General features: G+C 44.8%; 1 protein-coding gene across 1 annotated transcript in view; it reads right to left on the minus strand.

The window, feature by feature from the left end:
- PROM1 (prominin 1) overlaps positions 1-26,041 on the minus strand; it is a 73,716-nt gene that overhangs the window by 1,249 nt on the left and 46,426 nt on the right. The window contains exons 12-24 of the mRNA XM_023765014.1: positions 25,143-25,266; positions 23,596-23,699; positions 21,521-21,605; positions 19,598-19,741; positions 18,847-18,918; positions 17,348-17,440; positions 15,861-15,914; positions 14,142-14,222; positions 13,686-13,754; positions 9,311-9,403; positions 7,195-7,310; positions 6,658-6,681; positions 887-942 (exon numbers count right to left, since the gene is read on the minus strand). Coding sequence (XP_023620782.1) covers positions 887-942; positions 6,658-6,681; positions 7,195-7,310; positions 9,311-9,403; positions 13,686-13,754; positions 14,142-14,222; positions 15,861-15,914; positions 17,348-17,440; positions 18,847-18,918; positions 19,598-19,741; positions 21,521-21,605; positions 23,596-23,699; positions 25,143-25,266 — 1,115 coding nt within the window. The remainder of the gene's footprint in view (positions 1-886; positions 943-6,657; positions 6,682-7,194; positions 7,311-9,310; positions 9,404-13,685; positions 13,755-14,141; positions 14,223-15,860; positions 15,915-17,347; positions 17,441-18,846; positions 18,919-19,597; positions 19,742-21,520; positions 21,606-23,595; positions 23,700-25,142; positions 25,267-26,041) is intronic.

Genomic DNA, 26,041 nt, shown 5'->3' on the forward strand with positions numbered 1-26,041 from the left:
TTAAGGCCTTCTAATATAAGGCCCTAACCGGTTTGGCTCAGTGGATAGAGCGTCGGCCTGTGGACTCAAGGGTCCCAGGTTCGATTCCGGTCAAGGGCATGTACCTTGGTTGCGGGCACATCCCCAGTAGGGAGTGTACAGGAGGCAGCTGATCGATGTTTCTCTCTCATCAATGTTTCTAACTCTCTATCCCTCTCCCTTCCTCTCTGAAAAAATCAATAAAATATATTTTTTTAAAAAGTAAGGATCATTCTTGGATAAATCTTCTCTCTCCCTCCCTCTCTCTCCTTTCTCATCCTCTCATTCATTATATATATATATTATTGGTTTTACAAAATATTTTCAAGATACTAGTAGTTACGCTGCCCCACATCTCACCCAGGATTCCCTGTTGGTAACCTCTCTGTTGATAATTATTACTCGAGTCCATATTTTGTTTAAACTTCCTTACTTTTTATCTAATGTTTTTTAAAAATCATTTCTAAACTTTATATTTAAGAATGGTTTTTGGCCAAAACCGGTTTGGCTCAGTGGATAGAGCGTCGGCCTGCGGACTGAGGGGTCCCAGGTTCGATTCCGGTCAAGGGCATGTACTGGGTTGCGGGCACATCCCCAGTGGGAGATGTGCAGGAGGCAGCTGATCGATGTTTCTCTCTCATCGATGTTTCTAATTCTCTATCTCTCTCCTTTCCTCTCTGTGAAAAATCAATAAAATATATATTAAAAAAAAAAGAATGGTTTTTGGTTTCCAGCGCAATTGAGCAGAAAGTAAAGAAAGTACACCCCACTCCCATCCCCTTTTGCTCATTGACACTGCTTTCCACCCTGTCTCCATTATCCACCAGAGTGGTACAGTTGTAGCAGGGGATGAGCCTTCCTGACATACCACAATTACACAAAGTCCATGCTTCTTCCAAGAGTTCACTCTTGGTGTTGTTCAATCTGTGGATAGTCACAAATGTACAATGACATATACTCACCATCATAGTGTCATCGAGAGTATTTTCACTGTCCTAAAAATCATCTGTGCTTGTCCCCTCTTTCTAACCCCTGGTAATCACTGATCTTTTTCCTGTCTCCATAGTTGTGCCTCTTCCAGAATGCCATATGGTTGGAATCATACAAGGTAAGTTCATTGATCATCTCTAGGTTTTTCATATCTCTTTTAAAAAGGAAATCATTGTGAAACAAGTTAGACATGATTTAAAGATATCTGCTCCTTTTGGATAAAATTCTGAAGCACACAGATGGCTATGCCCCTCTATACACACACACACAAACATGCACTTACATAAATCACACATGTGCATGCTCACCACCTCCATATTTGGGGCAGAAGAAAACATTGAAGAGTGTCCTTTTGGAATTTTCAGTCTCTAACTTACATTCTTTATCAAGAGTGCTGGCTGCCACCCTAGAAAGTTGGAAAAGTGGTTCTTTTTCTCTGTAAATGTTGCAAGTCACCACTCACGTCAGCTTGTGACTTGCTACTTCTGTCATATGAAGAGGTGAAGATGAGTACATGAAAGGCACCAGAAACAAGCTCTACAAAGGCCTGGGAGGGAATCCAGGGAAAATGGCACCAGGCCCAGAGAGGAAAGGACTAGCACAGGTTGTGGGCTGTTTAGGGGAAGTGAGGGAGGCAGGAGAAGACTACCAGAGGAACTGGGGTGGCCTCTAACCAGACTCATTTATTCTGCATGCAATCTTTCATTCTGCTGTCATTCATTCATTCTTCTATTCATTTAAAGAGCACTCATGAAGCAATGAGCATGTCCCAGGGTCTTTCTGTAATGGACTGGAATGCAGCCAAGGAGACATGATCCTTGCCCTCAAAGAGAAGGCAGACAACAGGGAGAAAGACAAGGATGTCAACCATGACAATATACAGGTAATGACTATGGGGAGGAAAGGCTACAGTGCTCAAGGTGGGGTCATCTAATAAAGCCAGGTGCATCTCTCAGGAATTTCTTAAATCCTTCCTGCTGGGAGTGGGATGGTTGTTGAAAAGGTCAGTAATTGGCCCAGTGCCCAAATTGGCCCAACATTCAAATAATCTTTAGGTCATTGAATGTAAGATGAGGATATGTATTAGGGATGATGGTATAGTTCAATGTAATCAGTTTACAAGTATAAATTCAATTAATTTGACAAATATTGACTGAGTGCCTACATGAGCTCAGACAGGGTATGTCATTGACTAGGTCCTATAGCCTCTAAAGTAGTGGAATGTATTAGCTGGGTGATGCCAGTTGCTATAACAAAAAAGCTCCAACTTAGGGGTTGAACACACTGAAAAGTTATTTCATATATATATATGAAATATATATAGTTATTTCATATATATATATATATATATATATATATATATATATATATATATAATTGATTTCAGAGAGGAAGGGAGGGAAGAGAGAGATAAAAAACATCAACGAGGAAAGGGGATCATTGATTGGCTGCCTCCTGCACACCCCCCACTGGGGACCGAGCCTGCAACCTGGGCATGTGCCCTTGACCAGAATCGAATCTGGGACCCTTGAGTCTGCAGGCTGATGCTCTATACACTGAGCCAAACCAGCTAGGGCTGGAAAGTTATTTCTGCTTCACCTAAAGCCAAATGGTTGTTTCCACGGTGGAATATCACCAACAAAATTCAGTTGTTGCCTCTATAATCCCAGTCTTGCTAGACTTTGTGACTGTAGCTAAATTGTTTACACATTTTGGTAGTTTTCTGTTTTGGGCATGGCTAATACTTTTTTCTCAATCTCTTTGGCACAAAATATCAAAGATCAGTTTGCCTGGAAGATCACCTGGACCTGCAAACACTGTCCTGAATTCTCCCATTTGCCACCAGTGGATGGCAAAAGTAGTGGCATGAGCCTTCTTTCCAGGTGGTGACTACACTGATGATATCTGCTAATAGGCTCCAAGGGAGAGCAGGGGACAGCAGCTTAGGAGCAGATTCTGACTCATATAAAAACAGGGGTGTTGAGTCCTGAGCAGATCTGGGGTCAGCCACCCAAGTCAATTCTTGGGGGTACTAAGGACTGAGGCTCAAATATTGATTCCTGAGACAGTAAAGGAAAAGTCACATGACCAAAAAGGGAAGCCCAGACTGAGTTGGACTATTTGGGGACAGGAGATAATATGTGCCTCATCTAGGTGTTATTGAGCTCTGTGTATAAACTGACCACAGTTTGTAACAAATTTGCCTGGGTAGCAGGTGTGACAGATTTGGGCCCCACCAAAGTAGCACTTGAGACTGAGCTCTGCCATATTTCTGGCTGTCAGGGTCAATTACAGCCATATGACATCACACCATCCCTGGCAAAGGGCTGATGAACATGCCTTTCAACAGACATTTCATGTTCCCTCTCATTCTCAGCTGATGACATCAGCAAGAGGTAGAGAGGACTTTGAAAGTGTGACTGGGATAGATCATGTTGCTGGTCTGATCTCTGGATAGACCGTTTGGGCAGTGTTGTGAACTATCTACATAGCCAGATGTGTGAGCATTATAGCAGCTGGTTCTCAGAGGGGCTGCAACAGCGGCTGCCCACTTTAGTGTGTGCACCTCTGTGATGGGAAGCAGCAATCAGTGATTCAAACACACATCTCTCATAGGTGAGCGACAGGGTCCTCACCACCCATCCTGGCACTCAAAGTCTGTGTGCAAGCTACTCTGGAAACACATGGACTAGGGTCAGGGATGGGTAGGAGCTGCAGAGCTAAGGGTTGAAATTGAGCAAAGTTAATCATTTACCATGCAAGCCTTCCCCTGGAATTTGCAAGCCTTTACTAGACACCAGAGTTCCAAAAATAGTTACCTCAGACAGATTCTGTCAGTGCCATTCTTGTCCAAGTGGCAGACAGAGATGCTCCTACTCTACCTATTCCCTTTCCTTTTCTCTTGGAACCAAATGGAGACTCCCCCTCTGGACATCACACATGTAGGCTGACTAGCCTTTGCTTGAAGACCTACTGACAAGGAGTTCACTGCCTCACAAGGAAACTTGATCTGCTATTTATTGAAAGCCTACCTTGGTGAGTGACATGGGCTCCACTTTGAGTCCGTCAGTGCCAGGCATCATGCTGATCATCACACCCATCCAATGAGGTGAGGGCAATCCTCGCCCCATTTACAAGAGGTGATGAGGCTAAGGGAGCTCACGTTGCTTCTCAAGGGAGAGTCATATTGAACGGAAGTCCATTTTTCCTCTAACACATGGTGGGGAACCAAAGGAAATCAAGACAGGAGCTTTGTACACAAGTGTTAGCGATCTAGCTGGGAGACAGCAATGCAATAAATGCTCATTTAGAATAGATATGTGAAAATCACTTATCAGACCTAGGGGGGTGCTGGCAGCAGTTCAGGAAAGGCAGGAGGGCCTGTAGGAGCCCCTACATGGGAGGAGAGGAGTGGAGACGGACGTTTCAAACTGATGGTCAGCTTTGGGGCTGGTGGTTAGCCCTGGACATACTCTCAGGACTGGCTCTACCTTCTGCCTTCCCTCCTGCAGAGGTTAAATCAGGGGTCCTCAAACTACGGCCCGCGGGCCACATGCAAATACAAATATTGTATTTGTTCCCATTTTGTTTTTTTACTTCAAAGTAAGATATGTGTAGTGTGCATAGGAATTTGTTCATAGTTTTTTTTTAAACTATAGTCCAGCCCTCCAACGGTCTGAGGGATAGTGAACTGGCCCCCTGTTTAAAAAGTTTGAGGACCCCTGGGTTAAATAGACAGGCTGCTTTGCAGCAATCCATTGTTTGTGATGGGGCATAGTCGCATTTCCTGGGCTATAGACCAAGACCTGTCCTTTATGGTGATTTGCAATATAGCTTGGCCAAGTATACTGTGTTTTGGACTCATCTGAAAAGCTTATTAAAATACACATTCCTGCCCAGCCAGCGTGGCTCAGTGGTTGAGCATTGACCATGAACCAGGAGGTCATGGTTCTATTCCCGGTCCAGGCACATGCCCAGGTTATGGCTCGATACCCAGTGTGGGGGTTGCAGGAGGCAGCCAATCAATGATTCTCATCATTGATGTTTCTCTCTCTCTCCCTCTTTCTTCCTCTCTGAAATCAATAAAAATATATTTTAAGAAATACACATTCCTGGGCCTCACCCTCAGTGTGTCTGGGTTGGAATCCGAGAATTAGTATTTCTAGAGCTCCCCACATGATCCAGTTTCTTTGTGCCCTCAGGCCACACTTTGAACAGTGCTGATTCACACTGCATTTCATCATCAGAAAACACTGGATACGTATCTGGTGGTTTTAGATTGAAACGTTAGGAAATGGTCTGTGCCAAACCCACCCTAGCCTCTGCTGTCCATGTGCTAGGAACCAGGAGCCGTGGGATGGAGGACCTGGATCCTCTTCTTACCTGGACACTTAAGGGCTGTGTGATGTTGGATCACTCGCCTCTGTCAGCTTCAGGCACTTGGTTTATCAATAGGAATACTGACTGACCTCATAGAGATGTGGTGAGGATTATATGAGGGGGCAGGTGAAAGGCACAGGGCTTTCATAAGAAACAAATGTGAAGGGAGAGGCAGAAATCAGAGTGCTAAGTCCACAAGCCAAGGAACGCCATGGGCTGCCTGCAATCATCAGACTCTCAGAGACTGGCATGGATTCCCTCGGGCCCTCTAGGGGAAACCAACTCTGATCGCATGTTGATTTCAGACTTCAGATCTCCATAACCAAGAAAGAATGCATTCCTGTTGCTTTAAGCCACTCAGTTTATATACTTTGTTATAGCCACCCTAAAAAAATAATACAGTGCCTTAAATGGTAACTATTTTTTCAAGAAGAAGATATTGAAATAAGAAGTTTTTTTTTCAATAAGAAGATTGGAGTCATATTTTGGAAACCATTCTTTTATTGTTCACACTCATATCTGCTATTTGTGAACTTCTTCCAACTAAAGTCTAACTTTCTGTGCAATGAAATGTGACAAAATTCATGTCTGGTTCCAAAGGCTAAACTGAAAATGAATGAATGTGTTACACATTTAAACTCTTAGGGAAGACTCAGATGGCGAAAGCCCCACTTCGAAAGGTGGAAAGCAGGGGCACACTTTGTGCCGTGGGCCCATGAGGGCATGTTTCGGACGCTACCACCGAATCTGTAAACTCCTACAGGGCGGTTTCTCTTCCAATACTTGGAGACGCTGCAGACCGAGAACCGTGCAGTTGGATCTGTTCACCAGCTTTGCTCATAGAGGGTTAGAGGCTGACCTGTACATACTGCAACACAAACAAACATCCCCCAAACACCGCATTATCTCTAAGACGAAGTAGTGACATCATGGATTACAGAGACAACATATAAACAGTCATGTGACCACTTGTTAAATCTACAAAGGCAAATGTGCTCCCTTTAAGAACAAAATATTAAAGCAACCGTTTTATATATTTGCATTTAACATACACTTTTCATTAATTCAGCAAGTATTTCTTCAGCATCCATATGCCAGTCCTCATTTTTAAGAGCCATCGGCATTTATTTTTATCTGGACATATCTATTGTTGTTATGTAATTTTAAGACATTATTAATTTAGCTTAAAAAGTCCATTGTATAATAATAAAGACCCCCCCCCACCCAGTCCCATCTTAAGAACATGGTTTAAAAAAAGAAAAGGCTTACTTTTTCATGGGTATATTTTCATCACTATAAAATACAAAAAAATACAATTATTTCTTTTAAATTACTATCATAGCTCAACAGCTGTACTCCCCGCCCCACGTTTTTAGTCTAATATGATGTGGACAGAACCAGTTCAGGAGAAATACAGGTTGAGAAGGAGATGAGTGATGTGAAAATGAAGTGTACAAGGTCGCAGAACTCAGAGTGAAGGGCAGACCACAGGGTCGAAATGCAAACTAGTGAAAACAGCTACAATGTCAAGTGCCAAGTCCCCGAGACAGAACTGCAAACAAGAAATAAGAAGGCTGGTTAAGGAAGCTGAGGAGAGTAAGCAAGCAGGGGAAAAATAGTTAAATCAAGCCCGAGAAAGTTGGTACAAAGAAAATATCTGAACAGAGATGACCCAGTAATTAAAAAAGAAAAGAAAAGAAAAAGAAACAAGTTTCATCTCATCAGAGCTCGTCTTTAGCAATCTCTGTGTGGGCAGCAGCAGAGGAAGTGACCCTCAGCCTCGGCAAGTCGCCTGCTCCTACTTACTCTTCGTAGACATCCTCCGAGTCCATCCTCCGATAGTACTTGGCTAGCTTCACAGCAATAATTATAGCCGGAAGTAGCAGTATGGTAGCTTTTCCTATGCCAAACCAAAACAAATTCTAGGGAAAAGGAGAAAACCGGGAGGATTACATGCATGAAGATGGGAAATGGGAAACAACAGTTACTTGGGGAAAAGAATTCTATTTTGCAGTTTTTAGAAATGAGTTCTAATTTCATTCATTGAAACCACTGGCGAACTTGATAGGAGCCAGCCACCGGGTAACACGCTACAAATTATTATAATTCATTAACCCTTTTTAAAAAGCTTAAAGAAAAAGTAACAGAGAGGGTAAGTGAGGGAGCCAGGTTGGCTTCTAGGACATGCAAAATAGCTGTGAGCCAGCCCCCTGTGCTGCCAAGGATGCAGCATGGACAGCCACAGGCAGGCGCTCCAGTCCCCTTGGTGAGTTCTGATGTTACAGTGACTAGAACCTCTCTGGGCTTTGTCCCGCCTCTGAACCGTGGACAGCAGCATCCTCACCCTATGACAATACTGTGTGAAGAAGACGTAGCAATGCTTAGTGTGTACTAGGTTCTCAACAAACAGTCCATGTTTATTTTTTTTAACTTTTATGACTCTAGAGCAGGGGTGGGCAAACTTTTTGACTCGAGGGCCACAATGGGTTCTTAAACTGGACCGGAGGGCCGGAACAAAAGCATGGATGGAGTGTTTGTGTGAACTAATATAAATTCAAAGTAAACATCATTACATAAAAGGGTACGGTCTTTTTTTTTTTTTTTTAGTTTTATTCATTTCAAACGGGCCGGATCCTGCCCGCGGGCCGTAGTTTGCCCACGGCTGCTCTAGAGAGAAAGAGGAAGGGATGGGGGGGGGGGGGGGCGGAGAAACATTGATGTGTTGTTCCACCTATCCACCTACATTTTTTCATTTTTTAAATCCTTACCCAAAGGTATTTTTCCATTGATTCTTAGAGAGAGTGGGAGAGAGATGGAAAGACAAAGAGAAATATTGATATGAGAGAAACACATCAATTAGGTGCCTCCTGTACACACCCCCAATCTGGTCCGGGTACGTGCCTTTGACTGGTACATCCCCTTTGTTTTGCAGGCCGATGCTCTGTCCGCTGAGCCAAACCGGCTAGGACTATCCACCTACATATTGGTTGGTTCTTGCATGTGCCCTGACCTAGGACTGAACCCACAACCTTGGTGTATCAGGATGATGCTCTACTAGTAACCAACTGAGCTACTCCATCAGGGCAACAAATGGCCCATGTTTAATTGAACCAATATTTAAGGTAGCTGGTAAGCTGGATTCAATCCTGTTTTGTCTAAAAAGCAATGTTAAAGTATTTTTTTAAACAGTTGCCAATATCCCCAAGTCAGATTTCATAGAGAAATTTGGATTCATGTCTTTTCTTGAAAAGTCTGAAGTCATGTCTCATAACACCGAGCCCTTCCTCCCGCATGGCAGCATCGGCTGGGGCTGAGCGCTGGTTCTTCCTTCTGGAGGGTGTCAGCCTCAGTCTGCCACGGCCACACCACTGACTTTGACAGCCAACGTTGTTTAAGCTTGCTCAGCAATCAGAACCGAATCAGCTGCACCATCAGATGATGCTGTGTGTGCCCAGACAGGGTCTTACATGTGTCCTGCTTTGTGAATCTACAACCTGCCAGGTCCCAGGAGAGGTTCAAGTATTCATCCTGTGCCTTAGGCTAGTCCTGTAGGCAACTCTAGAGCAGTCCTCCCCAGTCCACCGTGAGGCAAAGGCAGCTTGGGTTAAACGACAACCACCCAAAGCCACCAATGACTATTCCTTTCCAACTATTCTGGACAAATAGTTTTCTTCACGAGGGTCTCCTACCTTCTGTGAACACCGTTCTAGTAAGGAACAAAGAATCACAGCTAAGTCTTGGACTTTTCTAGTGAATTAGGTACAAGAACATATTCATTTCCGTTTTAGATTTTAGGTCTAAATGTAACACACCTGAGCAGAAAACTATTTTATGTTACAGTGTGTAGTACAATCCTGGGGGGAGGAGAATCAAAGATAATGAGGTTGTCGCCTGTCCTTATTTTGAAAGATGAAATTCTCACCATGGGTTTGGTAATGTAGTTGCACAGAAAGACGTCAAAAGCAGAATTGAAAGCAGTGGCCACAGGTTTGCAGGCTGCGATCTCCTCCATGATCTGAGGGGGAAAGAAACACAGGCAGACTCTGAGCCAGAGCCACGAATGCATGAGAGCCAGGCATGCCGTGTTCCTCTGGCCTGTTTCCTCTGTCCGCTAAGATTCAGAGCTGAGAGTCGGAGCTGAGAGCTGGTTTCTATGGGTGAGTTTGAAGACATATAAAAGTATGTGTTTGAAAGCAAGGCACTGAATCTCTCTGAGCCTCAGTTTCCAGTTTCCTCACTTGTCATTTGGAACAACAGGACCCATCCTACTGGACCCCTGAGAGAATAAAAAAGTACACCTGGGAGAGGATGCAGAGAAAAGGGAACACTCGTGCACTGCTGGTGGGAATGCAGACTGGTGCAGCCACTATGGAAGACAGTATGGAGTTTCCTCAAGAAGTTAAAAATGGAACTCCCATTTGACCCAGTGATCCCACTTCTAGGAATATATCCCAAGAAACCAGAAACACTAATCAGAAAGGATATATGCATCCCTATGTTCATAGCACCACAATTTATCATAGTGAAGATCTGGAAACAGCCTAAGTGCCCATCAACAGATGAATGGATTAGAAAACTGTTGTACATCTACACAATGGAATACTATGCTGCTGTAAAAAAAAAAGAATTCTTACCATTTGCAACAGCATGGATGGAACTGGAGAGCATTATGCTAAGTGAAATAAGCCAGTCAATGAAAAAAAAATACCACATGATCTCACTCATTTATGGATAATAAAGACCATTATAAACTGATGAACAAAAATAGATACAGAGGCAGAGCAGCACTGAACAGACTGTCAAACTACAGCGGGAAGGCTGGGGAGGGTTGGGGGGCGGCAGGGGTGGGTAACAGATCAACCAAAGGACTTGTATGCATGCATATAAGCATAACCAATGGACATAAGACACTGCGGGGTAGGGAAGGCCAGGGGAATGTCAAGGGGCGGGGGGGAAGGAGACATATGTAATACTCTTTGTAATACTTTAAGCATTAAAACAAAAAAACCCAAAAAACATAAAAGAAAAGAAAAGGGAATAGGACTGCAGGCCTTCCTTCCCACATGGACCAGTGAGCCACCAGCAGAAAATGAACAGCTCGCGTGTGTAAGCTGCCCTTGATTAACCTGGGCCTCTAGCTCACACCCCTAGGAATTTGCTCGGGGACTTGCGTGGTGATGGAAGGAATCAAAAGTCTGCCATCCTGAAGCTGCTTTTTCAGATACTGATTTTAAGCTGTTTATTAAGAAACAAAAGACTAAGAAAGAACCTTTGACCCTCTGCACCCCCTCTCCTGAGAGTCAGACTGAGAAGCCTGCTTCCGGAAGGAGGTCTTAGGATGTTGCCTTAGCCTAATGAATCATGGTCAACAGGAGGGTTCAGGCAGGTGCCTGTCAGCTCGGTAGCCCCTGTGCCTGTTGTTTCTGAGTCAGCCAGCAAGAATTGTCCTGCCACGCGGGTTCCGATCTTCCTCAACTACCTGTGAATCGCCACTTCTGAAATCTAATACCCCATTCTCTCCCTTTTCTCCTTTGTCCAAAATGCCCAGCATACCCAATGTTGGACTTTTCATGGTTGTATCATGTCTACGTGAATTCCCCATGCACATGTACGAAACTCTGATTTTCCTCCTGTTAAAAAAAAAAAAAAAAGTACACCTGTCCAGCAAAGTGTACTCAGTCTGAATTCTTACCTGACCCCTTTGGAATCTGACAAAGGATGTGGGAAGAAAATGGAAAGCTGGTTAACTAATAAGTGCACATTTCAGAACCAGGGCCAGCAAACTTTTCCTATAAAGAGCCAGAGAGTAAATAGTTTAGACTTTGCAGGTGAGACTGCCGACTCTGCCATGGCAAAGGCAACCACAGACAATATCCAGACATGGGTGTGGCTGAGTGCCAATAAAGTTTCATTTACAAAAACAGCAGTACCTGCTGACCTTGTTCTAGAAGACAGAAAACAATGTACTCATTAATGAGGTGAAAGTAAATAAGTTCAGTGAATCCCAGACAGATGCTCCAATCCCATTGACTTAAAAGAGCTACATTCATTCATTCACTCAAAAAACATTGGAATATAGAGAATAGAGAGTGTCTTATTTCTCTTCCATCTTTGGTTGGTTCACCTATAGACCTTACAAGGCAACCCATGTTAATAACCTTATGTCTCTCCAAGTTCAAACAACATTACACACTCTCTGTATAGGCTTCTGTTAGTTTTACAGAAAGTGGGGTAACGGCTTATATTCTGTATGTTTTTCTGCAGCTTGCTTTTCTCTCCAAGTCTCGTGGTGTGGCTCTGATCATTTTGTACAAATGGCCACTTAATATTCCCACAGTGTGGCTCGTGTATAACACAGCCATTCCTGTCTAGACTCGCTTTGGTTCCAGAGTGTTTGCTTTGTATTACAGGTATGAATGTGACCCAAATGTGGTCCCTTGGTCTAGTGGAGGAGATGTGCAGTGGCGATGGTGGTGATAACGATAATGCATCTCCTCCACCACCACTCACTTGGATGCTGGCACTGAGAAGATCCCGAGGCCCTCACACCTGGGGCATGGGAGGAGGTGTCAGCACACACATCAAGAAGCTGGCTCTTAAAGGAGGACCAGGTGCATGGCCCAGCAACTGCAGGAGAGTGGGTACCAGAGGCAGGGATTGGCAAGGAGGATATGACATGCAGAAGGAATCGCATGGAGAAATGTGAACATTTGCCTGGCCAGCATGGCTTAGCTGTTGAGTATCAATCAACTTATGAATGATATGTCATGGTTCAATTCCCAGTCAAGGCTCAATCTCCAGTGGGGGGGGGGGGTGCACACGCAGAAGGCAGCTGATCAATGATTCTCCCTCATCATTGATGTTTCTATCTCTCCCTCTCCCTTCCTCTCTGAAATCAATAAAAATATATTTTACAAAAAGAAATGTGGAAGTTTCAGGGAATCAAGCAGTGGAGTGTGACTGGAATGTGGGGTGGGGCAGAAAAGAAGAAGATGGCCAGGCAGTTTTGGCTCATATGGTGAAGGGTCAGGGATAGGATTTGAGAAGCCCAGGGCTGCTCAGGGGTAGCCCAAATTTTCCCGAGTTGCTCAACTTCTTCAAGCCCATTTGGCTGGCAGCACCCACCCGAGTTAGTCAGCTACAAGCACCACCTTCCCCCAGTGGAATAATCCTCGAGGGAAGCCAGCCCAGAGCTCAAGATGACAAAAGGCATTTTTCAAGACACTATATTCCACAAAAGTTGGGTGCTGGGAGCAATGTGCTACCTTAAAACCCCTGGAAACTTTGCTCTTCAACTTTTCTGATATATTCATGGAGATATAACGATTATGGAGTGAATTGCATTCCCCAAAAGTTCACATGTTGAAGTCCTAACCCCAGTACCTCAAAACTATATTTGGAGATACTGTCTTTGAAGAGACAAGTCAGTTGAAATGAGATCATTAGGGTGGACCTTAATCCAACATGATGTGTGCCCTTACAAAAGAAGAGAAAATTTGGACAGACACTCACAGAGGAAAGACCAAGACACAAAAAGAAGACTGCTATCTACAATCCAAGAAGAGGGGCATCAGAAGGAACTAACCCTACCAACACCTTGATCTTGGACTTCTGGTCTCCAGAATTGTGATATGATAAATCTCTGTTGTTTAAACCACACCTAGCTGACTACCCAACAATGTCCTAGGCTCAGTGCTGCCCATGGTGTGTACAAACCAAGCTCCAAATGGACTCTATCTTAGGGAGCTCATGGTTCACTCGGGAGACACAGTCAAGTGTGGCAAGGATCCCTGTGAGGAAGGTGAGCCCAGGAAGCTGCCGGGGGAGACAAGGAGGGCAATATTCTCCAACCTGGTGGTTGGCCCAAGGAGCCACCCAGTGTGGATGGCATTTGTACTGTGTCTCATGGAGCCTCCAGTTGTGGTCCCTGCATTCAAGGTCTTTTTCTTTATCTCCCACCAAATTACTGGGAATTTTATTTGTTTAAAAATATATTTTATTGATTTTTTACAGAGAGGAAGGGAGAGGGATAGAGAGTTAGAAACATCGATGAGAGAGAAACATCGATCAGCTGCCTCCCGCACACCCCCTACTGGGGATGTGCCCACAACCAAGGTACATGCCCTTGACTGGAATCGAACCTGAGACCCTTGAGTCCACAAGCTGATGCTCGAGCTGTCCACTGAGCCAAACCGGTTAGGGCAGGAATTTGATTTTTATTTCCTTCTGATTTTAACCTAGAAAATGACTGTTCTAACACATGACTTCAGTATGGTCATAAAAGAGAAGCTACTTACAGCGACCTTGGCCCAGTTCAGATAATATTGAAAATATGAAACGATTATATCTGCATACTCCTTACTTTCCTAGAAAGAAATCAAAGAGTAGGAAAACTGTTAGGATGATACTCTACTGAGTCAGGTAGTTATGGTCACATATCTACTTATTGGCATACTGATTTTTTTATGTCTTTTTTGGCCCCAGCCAGTTTGGCTCAGTGATGAGAGTGTCAGTCCTTAGCCAGTCAAGGGCATGTACCTGGGTTACAGGCTCGATCCCCAGTTCTGATTGGTGTGTTTGCGGGAGGCAACCAATCGATGTGTCTCTCTCACATCAATGTTTCTCTCTCTGTGTCTCCCCCCATCCCTTCTACTCTCTCTAAAAAAATCAATGGAAAAATATCCTTGGGTGAGGATTAACAAAAAAAGAAAAAAAAGGAAAAGAAAGAAAAACTATTTTTTTAAGAGTCTTACTTCAATAATAATAGATGGAAGATCGTTTGTGATGAATTTCTGAGAAGAATCCAAAGCGTCAAGAATATTGGTCACTTTCACCTGGAAAACACAGAAACAATCAACATGGTATCAAGTGATAAAAGGGTTTCATCGGACAGTTTGAGTATTGATGTGAGTGCTGTTAATTCAATCCCACACCACCACAGCTTGTAAGGCAAGGGGACCATAGAACCAGCTCAACGCTCTGTGGTTCAGGGGGAAGGACATGGATATGTAGCAAGCATTTGAGGCAGATACTGGGCTAGGTCCTTTATCTGAATCACATCACTGAATACTCACAAGGACGAAAGGAAGGTATTGTTATGCCCCTTCATAGGCGAGGGGGCTGACTCTGCCCAGTGAACAAGCCGGGAAGCCTAAGACCTGGAATTTGAACTTTCACTCCAAAGTCCACATGCTTTGCACTGTCACACAAATAAGAACAATGCCACTGCCTACCCACAGGGCAGCTTGGTGCAAATTAGAGGTGCCCAGAGACCTCAGGGCACATAGCCCTAGACAGTGAGTCAAGAGTGGATTTCTGCCCCCACCTGCCCCTCTTGCAGGTCAGTGCATAGCTGCCTGTTGTCACCCTTAATTCTGAAGTGTGTTGGGGTGGCACAGGATCTATATAAGGTCACCAGTCTGTCTCAGATTCCCTTGGCATGGGACACACACTTATGAAATGGTAACCGTGACTAAAGGTACAGGGACGGTCCAGAGCAGAGTAAACCTAATAGGCTTCAGAGGAACTAAGTCAGACTTTGGTACGTCAACAAAGAGGCAGGCTCAGTGCTGCCCAGAGAGAAGACCAAGGGCCACCTAAGGAGCTCACAGTTTACTGGAGCAGTGGGGTGGGCAGGTGAGACCCAGTCAAATATGGCAAGAATCCCTATGATGAAGGTAAACATGTGGAGCTCCGAGGAAAGCCCAGAGAAGGACATGAAGTTTTCTGTGTTGGGGCTAACCTTCAAAACCTTCAGGGCAGCCCATTGCATTAAATGAGGAATATTCCTGAGCTGCCCATTGACATGGTGGCTACAGCTGAATGCAACACAGCCCGGGAGCTCAGTTTCCGTTGTGGAAATGTTTCCAACTCAGAGAGCCCCTGTGGTGAACTGTATTAGTTGGTCACGGCTGCCTGGTGATGACAGGCATGTTCGTGGGGCATGCTTTGGCCAATGGACGTAGAGGAAGTGGCCATGTGCTGGTTCTAAGAAATGGCTTAAAGGGCAACCTGTGTTCCCATTCATCCTCTAAATTCCTGTTCTGCACTCAGAGGACGTGAGGCAACTCAGACAGAAACTGCTCCTCCAGGCTGGTCTCTAGGGAAGGCAATGTATGGAGAAGCCTACAGTCCACCCAACAGTGAAAGTCTGTGGTCAGAAGGCACTGAGACCTGAAGGCTGTTTGTTAGGCAGCATTATCTTGGTGAAAGTGACTGGTGCATCTTCTAAGTCTGCATCCTACACATCCAAGTGCAGCTTTCCCATGGGCCTAACCTTGTGCCAAAATGAGGTTTGTACTGATAGAAGTACTTACCAAAAAATCATGGTAGGAAAACCCAGTTTGGCATTTAAAATAAGTGAGTCATTGAGACTTTTTAAAAATGTAAAGTACCTGAAAAAGCAACATCTCTGAAAGTCTGTATGCGCTTTATAATAAGACCCATGACTGAAAAAGAAAACACATCCTTGCCTTCAATCCACTGCCTCTTTGTTGAAGCTCCTGAATTTGACGGTGTAGTTCTTTCTAGTAAATAAACAGAGGCAATAGTTTCCAGCTTATGACACGAAGCAGCAAGATCACACACCTTTTGCACCCCCCTCACCCAAATCCAACTTTACTCTGAAATGGGTGTCATTCTGAAAAACAAAACAAAAACACCAGTCTCCAGTAACCGTGTGCCGCACACACCTCTATGTGGGGAACTGGAAAACCAGGATGCATATTCTAGAACTGCAAAGGGCAGCGCATAGCATACAAGTCTGTTACTTAAAGTAAAGCTGCCCAACACGAGTGGTTTAACGTATATGGTTTAGAACAGGGACTGGCAAACATTATCAGTTTCGGACCAGATAGTAAAGAGTTGAGGCTTTGCGGGCCATGCCCTATCCCAACCACTCTACTCTGCTCTTGCAGCCAAGAGCAGCCACAGATCATCTGTGAATAAGGGAGCACAGCTGAGTCCCAATAAAATTTTTGTTGCCGAACTGGTTTGGCTCAGTGGATAGAGCGTCGGCCTGCGGACTCAAGGGTCCCAGGTTCGATTCCGGTCAAGGGCATGTACCTTGGTTGCGGGCACATCCCTACTGGGGGCTGTGCAAGAGGCAGCTGATCGATCTCTCTCATCGATGTTTCTAGCTCTCTATCCCTCTCCCTTCTTCTCTGTAAAAATTCAATAAAATATATTTTTAAAAAATTTTTTGTAAAAGAGGACAACAGGCAAGCTTTGGCCCACAGGCTGTGGTTTTCAGGGCCAGAGTTAGCTAACTTCTGGTTTACACTGTGGGTCATGACTACAGAATAACTTGCCTATTTGTAGACAGGTTGCTCCAGCTCTGAAAAGACCATGGAGCCCTGAGTCTGCTTGAAGGAAGGCATTTAAGGGACATGCAAAACCCAGCTTTTAATGTGAACAAATTTGGCCCAGCCAGTGTTGCTCAGTGGTTAAGTATTGACCTATGAACAAGGAGGTCATGGTTTGATTCCCGGTCAGGGCACATGCCTAGGTTGTGCGTTCAGTCCCCAGTGTGGGGCATGCAGGAAGCAGCCAATCAATGATTCTCCTCATCATTGATGTTTCTATCTCTCCCTCTCCCTTCCTCTCTGAAGTCAATACACACACACACACACACACACACACACACACACACACACCTATGAACAAATTTGTGCTGGGCATAAACAAGTATGGCAGAAAATTGTGATGAGCACAGTAAGAGGATTTTGGGGATACGCTAATGAATTAAAAAGTTAGAAGAAAAAGAGAGGCTAGTTCTAGTAGCTTCTGAAGTTGAGGTCAAGTGAGCTAATATGCTTCTCCAAATAGCTCAGCTTCTCGGCCTGAGGCCAATCGAATTTGACCCTTGTGACATGCACACGTGTCCTTGGGCCACAGGAAAGCCCACCAGTGGAATGGGCCGTGGTCAGCTTGCAGGGAGATGCCAGAGGCTGACTGTTACCAGTTGCAGTTCCAAAGGCAGGGCCTTGATATTGTGAATGTCTTTGATCTTGATTATGTTCCTTGTCAGGGACTCTTTTAAGACTCCGGGGGGCTACAGAGGGAAGAAATAAACACAGATCAACCCCATTTTTCCAGATGGCAGAGCACTTGAATGCCCAGCCCTTGTGCCATGGTATCTGTGGGCCTGGGAGCTGCCGGGAGGGGCCTCACGAGCTATGAGTTTTAAGCCACATTCATTAGCCATCCTGAGCGCCTTGGGCTGTGTTCCCACTCTCCCACCTCCTGTAACAGAGCTATAAGTCACTTTATAGTACCCATGTCCCTGTTTTGCAATGAGAAAACCAAGGCTTGACTGAGCCCGTGTTCTTGAACTCACACCGCAGTAGGGTTTACTGTATGAAGGGGTAAAGGTCCTCCTGCCCCCGTCTCCAGGGGAGGAAATTAGGGCACAGATGGGGAATGTCTTGCCCAGGGTCCCACAGTTAGGAAGTGGCTGAGTCAGTATTTCATCTGGGTCTTCCTCCAGACCCCTGGTGCTCCCCCCACCCCCCTGCTGCCAGCCCATGCTCCGCTGCTTCTTGAAAGGGACCATTTTGTCTCCAGCCAGCAGAGCAGCCAATGAAAGGGATGCTGATGAAGGAGGCTCGGATGGGGACACTTCTTTTTTTTTCTCCATGTATTTTTATTGACTTCAGGGAAGAAGGGAGACGGAGAAAAAGATAGAAACATCAACGATGAGAGAGAATCATTGATTGGCTGCCTCCTGCACACTCCTCACTGGGGATTGAGCCTGCAACACGGGCATGTGCCCTGACTGGGAATTGAACCGTGACCTACTGGTTCATAGGTCGACACTCAACCACTGAACCACGCCAGCTGGACCCCTCAGCCATGTCTTATTAGTGATATGGAGGACCACTCGGAATCTCCTCCCGTGCCCTTAGTTACCATCCCCTGCGCTTCATGGAACACGTATGCAAATGGGTTTGGCAAAGGAGGGATTGCTGAGGAGAAACAGAGCCAGTGATAAATCCATTATGGGCACCAGCACCAAGCACTGGCTTCGGGAAGAGCTGCCACCATGGGAGCCTTCCCACGCTCACAGATTTTTGGGCCACGCAGCTGTGGCTGCTGATGGAAACTTGAAGAAGTGTTTGTCAAGAAGGGATTATCTGCCAGGCTAGTGTGGCTCAGTGGTTGAGAGTTGACCTATGAACCAGGAAGTCACAGTTTGATTCCCGGTCAGGGCTCATGCCCAGGTTTTGGGCTTGATCCCTAGTGTGGGACATGCAGGAGGCAGCTGATCAATGATTCTCTCTCATTGTTGATGTTTCCCTCTTTCCTCCCTCTCCCTTCCTCTCTGAAATAAATTAAAATATTTTTTTAAAGAAGGGGTTCCTTGTGGTGTGAGGAATCGCTCAGTAGCTCCCCTAACAGCCGTGTTGGCATTGGATATTGACAGGGATTTCAGAATTTAACTGGGCCTTCGGGACTCACCAACTTGTCGGCGTGTTCTTTTAAACCACTTGCATATGTTAAGAGATTCACTTTGGTTAACGATTTACCTGTCTGAAAAAAAGAGATTAAAAAGAACCATGTCATGACTATGGTTTTTTAAAATCTTAATAACGTCTAATAGGCAACAGAAGGAGCATGGTCCATAAAGTCGGGCAGACACTCATGCATAGTGTCTGCATTCGTCTTTAGACCCATGCGACCATACTATGCGACCACATGGAGAACAGAAGTACTGATTGGCACGTGCTGTCACGCAGATGAACCTCAAAAATGGTGGCCTTAGCCCTGACCAGTTTGGCTCAGTGGATAGAGCATCGGTCTGCAGACTCAAAAATGGTGGGCTACATGAAGGGGTCAGTGAAGGCCATTAAACACAAAGGTCACATCCTGCAAGATCCCACTCATATCAAATTACCCAGGACAGGTAGATGCATAGAAATGGAGCACAGGTTGGTGGCGACCAAGGGCCAGGAGCGGGGATGTGGGGCAGCTGCTGAAGGGACACAGGGCTCTGTTTTTGGGCAATGGAGGTGTTCTCGTGCTGGACAGAGGTGGGGCCTTGTGTCCCAGTGCGATTATCCTGAACACTAGCGATTGTTCACTTAAAAATAGTTGCTTTTCTATTATGTGAATTTCATCTTAATAAAAAAGTAAATCAAAACAGACTAAAAAAGACTTGTGTTCTAATTTCCCCCCAAAGACCACTTGTGGACACATGGGTCACACATACCTCAGTCAAGTAAGTGTAATAATCGATTTGCTCCACTCCTGAGTCACTGAAATCCAGAAGGTTTCTTTTTCCTTCATCTTTGAGGATAATGTCATCAAGGTTCACGTTAATCTTTGCAAATTCATTGTTCATGTATTCAATGTGCTGTGCAATAAGAAGTCATAAGTAAGTCCATTTTTCTCCAAAAAAGTCACAGAGGAGCAATGAAATTACACCAGAGAGCCCTGGCCAGTGTGGCTCAGTTGGTTGGGCGTCATCCCTTTACCACTGAAAGGTGAAAGGTTGCTGGTTTGATTCCCAGTCTTGGCACATGCCCAGGTTGCGGGCTCCATCCCCTACTGGGGGGAGGGGGGGGGACATGCAGGAGACAGTCGATCATTGTTTCTCTCCTTCTCCCTTCCTCTCTCTCAAAAAAATCTGTTTCTTTTCTTTCTTTTTTAATTACAGGAGCCCGACCAGCATGGTTCAGTGGTTGAGCATTGACCTATAGACCAGGAGGTCAGAGTTCAATTCCCCGTCAGGACACATGCCCCGGTTTCGGCTCCATCCCCAGTAGGGGGTGTGCAGGAGGCAGCCAATCAATGATTCTCTCTCATCATTGATGTGATATCAATAAAAATATATTTAGAAAAAAAATTACACAGGACAAAAAAAATACACAGGCACTTGACTGGCATTTCTTCTTAACTCTTCCCTCCTCTTCCTTATGCCCTATGCAGAGCGCTATGTGAGGAGGTGGGGGTGCAAAGCAAAATAACAGCATATCTTTAGTCTCAAGGACCTCAAAAGGCAGAGGCAATATCATAATAAAGGCACAGGACCTTCACCAGGACACCAGGGATGGGGGAGAACCTTCTAGGAGAGGAGGCAGGGAGGGCGAAACAGAGGAGGTGGCTTCTGAGTGAGTCTTAACGAAAGAGATGCTGAAAGGGGGCAGGCAGGCTGCATCCGGGACAGAAGGCACAGGCACTGGACGCAGGTGGTTGGGGAGCATGCATTTATGGGAGCAGGGAGGATGGCCTGGGGTCGTCCTAAGAGCCAGCCGGTAGTGCCGGCGGTGTGTGGTGCCCGAAGATGCTGGGCCCTCCGCACCCACCGCTACTCATCCTGGCACACAGAGAGAAGGTCCAATGGCAGGCATGATGGGGAAATGTGTGGAGGGCATTTATTTAGGCTTGGTTACAAAATTACATTTTTATTTATGTATATAGGCAAGGTACATTTAGGGAATATAATCAATACAAAATGTGTATACTGTAACCCCCTTTTTAAATTTTTTAATTTGTTTTGTTAATCCTCACCCAAGGATATTTAGAGAGAGCAGAAGGGAGAAAGGGAGGGAGAGGGAGAGGGAGACACAGGCCTATTGGTTGAGACACAGCTGAGAAACCCAGAGGGCCTGGAGGTGTAGGGGAGTGGGGATGGCCTTGAGAGACAGCACCCTGAGCCTGGGCAGCTGAAACTCTCCTGCTCCCTCTGCTGGTCAGAAGGGGACATTTCATCCTGTCCCCTTCCATCCCTGCTCCTACACTGTCCTGGGCCCAGGGCCAGCCGAGCTCAGGAGAGCCCATAGCTCTTGGTGCCTAGCCCCTCTCCAGGGACCTGGCAGAAAACGGTGGCCAGACTTATGGAGCCAATCTCCCTGCGAAGCAAGTGGGGCTTGCTCCTCTCGGAACACCAACCCTCAGGGAGACAGAATCTTTCCCTTGGAGGCCCTGTTAGGGGACAATCAATTGGAGGTACTCATGCCTCAAGAGAGACACCAACTGGTGGGGAGGGATGCAAGTGTTTTGGAATTAGAACATACGGAGTGCCACTCCAAAATGGTTGATTTTATATGAATTTCACCCCCTTTTGAAGCAGCAAAGACAAGTGGATTGGGGAAAGAGCCACGGGATGTCCTGGCTGGTTCCGAGTGCGTACCTCCTCAATGGTGAGATGCTTACTGACATTGTAGACATTCTCCAGCCGCAGGGCAGTGTAGATGCCTTTGTTGTCTTTGCAGTCGCTGTGGGGATAAGCAGAGCGACCATGAACCAGAGAGGCAGCTGTGGCCCCCCCGTCCACTGCCAACGAGGAAAAGAAGGGGTAACAGTCTGTTTAATCTGTGAACAAAGTGGCCGCTGGGGGTCCACGCAGCAGGCTGTCACCAGCGGTGGCCTGGACCCCCGTGGTGCCCACCATTCCTGACTTCGTTCCCCACTTTACAAAATGTCCCATTTGGAAACAGATTCAGTAGGATCGGTAAATATGTTCTTCTGTCTGTCTCCTCTGTGTTCTTTCCAGGTCTATGAGGAATAACACATTTATACATCGGAAAGAAATAAATTCTCATTTAAAAACACCCTAGCCCAGCCTGTGTGGCTGGGTGGTTGAGTGCTGACCTATGAACCAGGAGGTCAGGGTTTGATGCCCGGTCAGGGCACATGCCCGGGTTGGGAGCTCAATCCCCAGTGGGGGGCACGCAGGAGGCAGCTTATCAATGATTCTCTCTCATCATTGATGTTTCTCTCTCTCTCCTTCTCCCTTCCTCTGAAATCAATAAAATATTAAAAAATTAAATTTAACAAAAAACAAAACAACACTTGCTATAAGTAGGTGTTACAAGGCATATCTTGGGCTTTATTAAAAGGTTCTGTCAAACCTCTGCCAGTCCATCTCTCTCTGTATCCCCAGGGCCGAGCTTCACTCACTAAACACCTGGTTGGAGGCATATTCTAATGGCAGGATGGAGACACCCAGGGGGCTACCGACAGGTCAGGATCCTTTGGCTAGAAACCTGACTTGGCCTCACCTCTCTGCACTTCCTTAAAATGAGAAAACCACCTCCCCTGAGCCTCATCTGATGCATATTTCTGTCACCCACACAGCCACTTCCTGTGGGTGTGTCCTCCCTGTGCTGCAGCCAGAGCCCTCGAGCCCTGAGAGGTGCCTGGAGAAGAAACACTCCGCATCCCTAGGAGGTGTGATAGCCCTCCGTAGAGAGCCCCAAGTAGGCTGGTGCTGCTGGAACAGAAAGCTTGATGTCCTAACAGAAGGAAGACTAGAGTTCTACAGGAGCCAGAATCACAAAGAATGTGGTCTTGTCCTCTCCACATAGGGATGGTTTAATCATGCACAGAAACACCAATGGATTGATAATGTCTGCCTAGAACAGTGGTCGGCAAACTCATTGGTCAACAGAGCCAAATATCAACAGTACAATGATTAAAATTTCTTTTGAGAGCCAAATTTTTTAAACTTAAACTATATAGGTAGGTACATTGTTATTAACTTAATTAGGGTACGCCTAAGGCTTAGGAAGAGCCACACTCAAGGGGCCAAAGAGCCGCCGTTTGCCGACCACAGGCCTAGAACCTGCTGTTGAGAAAGATCCTGAGAGGTCTCTGGGCTGAGTAGAAGACCACAGTTGATTAGCAATGTCTGCCAGGAGGGCAAAGTGAAAGGATGGTGAACACATGTGCCACTCACTCACCTGCTGACTCTGCTAGAGGATCTGAGAGACACTGAAATGTCATTCCTATTGCACAGCGAGGAAGTGTACCGTCTACGATCACAGAGGCCTGGTGGCAGAGCCAGGACGGGAGCCCAGGCAGCTCCCGCCCCACAGACTGGCCCTTGAGCTGCATCACCATCTGCACGTCTGTGGTTTGGACCCACCCACTGACTTTGTGTTACGTGGCATTTATTTGGGGCAGGGTGGTCCTTGAACAAGAGTTTTCCCAGGGTCATGCTATGCATTTTAAAGTCACTTTCACCAGTGTGTCCTAGTGATCCCTGCACAGGAGGACCTTAAAGCACCACCATTCCAAGGTCTAGAAGGTTCTCAAGGGAAGGATCAACTTCTTGGTCTTATTTCTACTATTTCTTTGGTAAGACTAGAGAACAGTTTAATTCTGAAACTGGCAAGTCTGATCATTAAAGTTAAAGACACTTGGAAAATAAAATTATCATTCTGAAAATAAACAACATTTGAACCAGCAAAAAAAACCTTATACCTGTAAACTTGTTCAATAGTGAGATTAACATCCATATTGTTAAGTATCTTGCCAGAGAGATAGTATTTCCAATTCTCATTTAGTAAATATGGTGTGTCCATAATCTAGAACAAATTTTAAAACTTTTTAAAAAGAAAGGCAGTTTTCTGGGGGAAGGTCAAGGGGGGGAAAAAGGGAGACATATGTAATACTCTTTGTAATACTTTAAGTAATAAAACAAAACTTTAAAAAAAGGCAGTTTTACACTAACATATACACATATAATAAAAACAATGTTATGTTAAGTATATTTTAGGGATTTTCATGTCATGATGCTCCTCATTGATGTTCAATTTAAAACTATAAAACAATAGTGTGGTTGGAATAAATCAAACCACCACTGGGTAGCATCAGCAGAAATTATTGAAATTACTTTGGAGAACACTACTTTTTAGTAAAACAAACACATTAGAAATGACAAGAACAGACCATTTTATTAAGAGTAGATAATAGAAAGCCACAAAGCGGTTGACCCAGCTCCTCACTACTTCTCTCTAGACAAAATGAATTAGCACTCACACATTCTCTGACTTCACGTCATATATATTTAACATGGGCTAATTCATGCATGGCTGTGTATGTGCTTGAGGAGTGGAAATGGTTTAGAAATATCCCCTACTTTTTAAGAATTATTTTTAACGATTTAACACAACATGGAAGATAATAAAGTTTAGTTTGATGTGTTGTTACTATTTTTTTTATCAAGAGTCCATGTGAGGATAATATGACAAATCTATGCTCTCAATTTAGCTTTTCTCAACCAATCAAATCATTAAAACACCATGACAACAACTGATTAGTTCAATAGCCATTCACCTGATTTTGTGGCAGATCCTGAATTGGAAAATATATACAGTAAAACAGGGAAACATAAATATGTTTAAAAAATCAGAATCTGGAGAAAAACATCGGAGAGCCAAACTTAAAGGGCAAACATGAAAACCCAAACGTCCTTCTACTTAAATGAAGCTAAATGTGACATGCCCCCCTAGACTACGTAGAAGTTGGGTTTCGAGGGGGAAAATGAGTCTTGAGACCCACTTCCAACTGCCTCGTCATATTCTGCCAAGAACAAACTATCTTGCCAGGAGGCATATAATTTATCATCCCCTTCACTTCAAATATATGGTCTCAAACCATCTGTGTGGGCAACTGTCATCTGGGAAAGTCTTTAAAATGTCAGAAACTTCCTGGGGTTTGGAGGCACCCGGGGATTTACCTTCTGATATTTCCAGCCACATTTGCGAACTACTGCTGAGCAAAATTTTCTTCTCCCCAAATATTAATGTCCCCATTGATACACATGCTTTAATTCCTGGTATGATTTCACTTACAAAAAATAATAATAATAACATATATTTTTTTTGCTCTGGTAGAAGGAATATCAAATAGAAGAAATCTCGACTTTTTGAATAAAAACCAAACTACTCATCTTTTTGCACTGCTCTTGAAGAAACCCAAAGTTTTGGCTCAAGCTCTGCCTTAATGGTAACAAAAACCTCATTTACCTGGAATAACTTCCTGTTTTGGTAAGGTTCACAGACCAATTTTTCCATGTTTACACCAATGACAAAAGTAAGAACCACAAAGAGCATCGATATCCAACAAAAGAAGAAACTAACTCCAACCCCACTGCAAAAAAAAAAAGAAAGAAAAGAAATAAAGTTAAGAATTCTATAAGGAATTATTCATTATTCAATATTACCCATCAGTAATTACTGACTCTATACTCAATGCAGAAGAGGAACCTGCATCTTCAGCTGTTTACAGGTCAAATGAGTCAGCTTACCCAGGAGTGAAGACAGAAAGTGGTCAGCACAGAGGTCTTTCAGTCCTGGGCACAATATGTACTTAGGGAACCCTTAAGGCTTATTCCTGGTCCACTTGGAGCCAGTACCATGGTTCAGACATGGGATCTGAGTTACTTGAGTGAACCAAGACTTTCTGCAGAGGACACTGTGAGTGGGGAGGTTCCAAAGCAGGAAATGTGCCCTTGGGAGTCTGAAGGGGGCCAACATGGCTCTGCATCCAGAGCACAGAGTGTGGTGAATGGCAGCTTGAGAGGCAGGTAGGGATGTAGTGCCAGGGAAGGGAGGGGCTTTACGTTCAAGAGAAACACAATGCAACTTCTCTCTGAAGAAGAATACTCTTGGCAGAGCATGAAGTTTCTGGAGTTTCAAAGGGAAGAAGCTAGATGACCATATAGATCAGTATCTGATAACAGGTCAATCTTTACCAAGTATCTGGTGAATATACGGATGATGGATGGATGGATGGATGGATGGATTGATGAATGGATGGATGGATAAATGGATGGATGCATGGCTAAATAGATGGTTGGATGAATGGATATGAATATAGAAAAAAACAATGGGAATAAAGAAAGCAAACTTGGACATAATTTTCA

Source organism: Myotis lucifugus, unplaced genomic scaffold, assembly GCF_000147115.1.
Source record: "Myotis lucifugus unplaced genomic scaffold, Myoluc2.0 scaffold_367, whole genome shotgun sequence".
Classification (NCBI taxonomy): Eukaryota; Metazoa; Chordata; class Mammalia; order Chiroptera; family Vespertilionidae; genus Myotis; species Myotis lucifugus.